General features: G+C 39.4%; 1 protein-coding gene across 1 annotated transcript in view; it reads left to right on the top strand.

Annotated features, from left to right (window-relative positions):
* Positions 1-1734: 1734 nt before the first annotated feature.
* The window catches only part of nlrc3l (NLR family, CARD domain containing 3-like), a gene marked incomplete in the record, with an annotated part of 11173 nt that continues 8412 nt past the window's right edge, over positions 1735-4495 (top strand). Inside the window, 2 exon segments of the mRNA XM_037678480.1 lie at positions 1735-1791; positions 3004-3210. Coding sequence (XP_037534408.1) covers positions 1735-1791; positions 3004-3210 — 264 coding nt within the window.

Genomic DNA, 4495 nt, shown 5'->3' with positions numbered 1-4495 from the left:
TGTCGTATTTTAATTCAACAGCAGAGAAAGTTACTTAGTCTCTGTAAGTAGGTCTAGGGGGGAAAATATCGGTATTGGTATCGGGTATCTGCATAATAAGTTTTATCATACAGCAGTCCCTCACTACTTCGCGGTTCGTTTATCATGGACTCACTCTATCACGGGTTTTCAAAATAAGATTGGACATGACACACAATTGGCTGAATGATGGATGAGCCGCACAATCGGCATGGGATTTTTATTTAAAATGAATTATTTAACACCTGCTGCACATTTGTGCAGCCCAGAGCTGCAGAAGAAGCTGTTGAGAGTGTGGGCTTCGCGGTTTTTTACTTATCGCGGGTCTTCAGGGTACGGATCCCCCGCGGTAAACGAGGGACTACTGTATTGGCATATCGGCCAAAAATCCAATATCGTGCATTCCTAATACGCATTCATTTTGCCCACCAAAAGTAGGTCAGTATTATATTTTTAAAGATAACACCTTTGTGCTTGTGTATGTCAAAATGCTGATTTGTGTTTTTTCTTTCTCTCTGAAGAATATCCAGAGTACGTTAACTCGCCTTAACACTGACGAGCTTTTCAAGTTTAAGATGTGCTTTCACAAATGTCAGCCAGTGAACATCATGCAGCAGGTGCTGGAAGGAGATCTCCTCGACTTTGTAGACAAGGCCATTGAGATGCACGGTGAGAAAGCAATGCTATGGTTTCAACATGAGTTAATTAGCTAACGATGAGCAGAAGGGTCGGTCCTGTATTACGTTTGTGTCTGTGTAGTTATTGTGTCATTGGTAATGCAGTGCACCAGTTTAAAGGCAACAAAACTTAGATTGGTATTCATTTATTTGATTTTGTGTTCATGTTGTTCTCTGAAGGCCCAGATAAAGCCCTGTCGACTACTGTAAACACTCTCGAACACATGGAAAAGAAGGAGGCGGCAGAGGGACTCAGAAATCAGTGCCAGAAAGGTAAATTCATGCTCGACAGGTTCAGTCCCAACACAGTATAATAGAAAACAAATGTATATACTTGTTTGCTTTAAAATTGAGAGACGCTTAATTTTCAATAATTTGTTTAAAACTTGGATGAGGCAGATATTCTTAGTCAAATGAGATTTTTTGAATAATTGTATCATATTTTTCAAACTCGAATAGAGATGTTGAGCAGATATTAGTTTTTTCCCTCCTAAGAAAACAAATGCATTATTTTTCAAGAAATAAATGACAGTACAGCTCTGGTGGTAGGGACAATATTACTAGTTTTGCATTTTGCTGATTATAATTACGTAGCAACTTTTAAGTATCAAGTCTCCTGGTGTGAACAATTGAGCAAAATGCAACAACACCCTTAAACAAAACAGGAGGTGGTTTAGAGGGATACCAGATCATGCTTGTCATTTTAAAACTATTGTATTTCTCTGTCTTTTTTTCATCACCAGCATTGTTACGTTTTTACCTGAAAAGCATTTTATTCAGAAAGCATCAAGTCATCCATGAGGGGGTGGTTCAAGCTGGAAAGCAGAATCTTCTAAATAATGTGTATGTGGAGCCTCAGCTCTCCCGCTGTGGTTACGGAGGAGTTGACCCCTCTCACGAGATCTTAGCACAACCTCCAACGTCTCTCCCAGTCCCCAGTGAGGACACGTTTGTTGGTGTGAACAGTCTGTTCCGACTACAGAAAGACGATGGCTCGCCGGTAAAGACGGTGGTGACCACTGGGATCCCAGGAGTGGGGATGTCGGTCTCTGTTGCCAAATTCTCTCTGGACTGGGCAGAACTGCGTGCCAACAGGGTAAGTTAAAAGCACCTGACGCACTAAACTCTTCTTAACAAAAAAGGTTACATCATGACATCTGGAGCAGTTTCTTTAAGGGAAGAAACGTTTCGTCCCCCATCCAGAGGACTTCGTCTGCGGCCTGTCAACCAGATCTGTCCCATAGGACTGCTGTGTTTCAAGACAACCTCCTGTTGGAATCTCAGAAGTAACACGTGCAAACAGAGCACACCCATCTGAAACCATCAATCATCATTAACAGCAAGTGTTTTAGGCTGTTTCTTCACTTAAAGAAACAGGTCCAGGTGATATGATTTAACCATTTTTGTTGGTATCTACCTGGATGATTGAGCTTACAAAACTTTTTTCTCAACCACTTTGGCCACAGGCTGTTTCTGTGAGTAGCAAGTTGGTCACCTGCCTAAAACACTTGATCGCTGTTAATGATGATTGATGGTTTCGGATGGGTGTGCTCTGTTTGCACGTGTTAAAAAGCCTGCTTCAGAGGAGTAATTATCTGATTTTTTTTTTTTTTTTTTACCATCGTTTCCACTTTATTTCCCTTTCAAAATAAACTGTGATGTCAGAAACATGAGACACTGGGACCAAGTTGTTCTTTTATTAAAATTGTCATTTGTCATATTACTACCAGGTGCTGGTGTGAAAAAATGAATAAATAAAAAATTCACCCTATATATAAAATGAGACTGAATAATCAAAAATCACTACATTAAAAAAAAACTCTTTTTTTAAAAACCATAAATAGACAATTCATTTAAGACGTTTTCTCATGCAGCACGGTGGCACAACTGGTAGAGCTGCTGCCTCTCAGCGTGAAGGTTGCCAGTTCAAACCCTGGTGCGGTGGCCTTTCTGGGTGGAGTTGAAGGCCTTGAAAGACATGCAAACTACATTCACTAATAGTGAAAATGAGAAGGATTTTTAAAAAAGTGTTTGTGTCAGTCTATGTAGATGGTGACATCTCCACCCGCCGCCTGTTATTGAGAGGGCAGATCATCTTTGCTCCAGTGAGATCACATTCCCTCTTGTGTTGTCTCCCGTTTTCCACTGTGGCAGTCATTCATTAGTTTTTGTTTTTATTAGACTGCATAGACTGAAAGTTCATTGCTGCAACAAAGATGATGGTTCTTTCTTGTAAGTATTTCTAAAAAATAAAAAATTTTTACATATTTGTTAATGGAAACTTTTTTCTCTGCCCATGTCTCCTCAGGATCTGCAGTACGTCCTCAAACTTTCGTTTCGATCTTTGTGGTTTCTTCAATGTAGAACCAGTCCTCCTGAGAAAATGTCTGCCTTTGATGTGATAGAATATTATTATTCGGACATAAAAGACCTGACCTTACTGGAGGAAGCAAACACTAAATTTCTCATCATAATGGACTCTTTTGATTGCTACCAGGCTCCTCTGGACTGGGAGGTATCCAAACTGCACACATACACTGATGTCCAGTTAGACCTGTGGTTAGAAAAGATTTGCAGAAGTAAAGTTGTGTACAAACAAGGCTCACTGCACTCATAAACTGAACCAGAAGTTAGCAATGGATTAATCATGAAAGTTAACACTTTTAAGTTGGTTAGCGCCCGTACCACGTAGCTAAAGAGTTAACCATTGTAAATGAAATGTAGTACATTGGTCGGGGCCCTGGGAACATTATTTTAAAGAGAGATACAACTTACTGTTTATATCTAATTTAATGGCAGTGCCTCCACCTAGCAGGAAATTATGAATTTATACCTTGTTTGACTCACTAAGAATTTAATTCTGATAACTGTATGTTTATATTAAATACACACCCTTGGAATACAAAAAAACACTTAAAGTAACTTTCATATAAGACACTGATGCCTGATTTAAATTTAAAAGACACTTTTATTAAGAAAAAAAAAAAGTAAATACAACTAATTTGTTGCCCAAATAAAAAAATAAAATAAAATAAAAACAACTTTTCACGGTATACTGTGAAAAGTTTCAGTTCTGTCAATTTAACCCAAATATTTGCAGTCCAGATTACCTCTTAATATTTCAGGTAAGGCTTTTCAGACATAAAATTCAACCCCAAAATAACCCGTTGCAGGCCTGAATCGATGCTTGGGTGTGTGGGAGCTTAAAAACAAACATCTTGTTCACTCTCTGAGCAAATAAAATCAAAAGCACGTGCACTGGTTTAGTTTTGTACTCACAAATCCTCAAAGTTTGAGATTGGATAGTGAAAAGGTAGATGTGGAGATCCTTTTAATATGGCACTGAGTAAGGTAAGAAGGTGATGTCACACGGACACTGAGATTCTTCCTGGCAGCAACCTCACAGATGGGAACCCAACGGCTGAGTGGGGAACTTCTAACTCGTCCAGCAGGTCCAAAGATTAGCTCCTGGTCTACTTTCATATGCTTCTTAAAGTCAGTTACAGTCGGCAACTCTGCATTAACCGTTGTAATGGACAGCTTTACCCTGTTATTGTCCCACATCTGCATTGCTGTGCTCTGCACTTGTCTGCCCTTCACACTCACTTTTCATGCAGCGTACCATTAATCCCGCCCACTCCCATCTGATTGGGCAAAATAAAATGTTTAATCCAATACAAAACAAAACTGAACAAGACTGACACTTAGCACAACTCAAGAGTAGGTTGTAACATGTACCCCTGTGCAGCACTCCTCAAACAAACTTATGTGTGACCTTCAAGGAACGTAGTAAAAATGAC

This window comes from Nematolebias whitei, chromosome 6 (genome assembly GCF_014905685.2).
Source record: "Nematolebias whitei isolate Nwh7 chromosome 6, NemWhi1, whole genome shotgun sequence".
Classification (NCBI taxonomy): Eukaryota; Metazoa; Chordata; class Actinopteri; order Cyprinodontiformes; family Rivulidae; genus Nematolebias; species Nematolebias whitei.
This window is presented reverse-complemented; position numbering and strand designations above follow the sequence as displayed.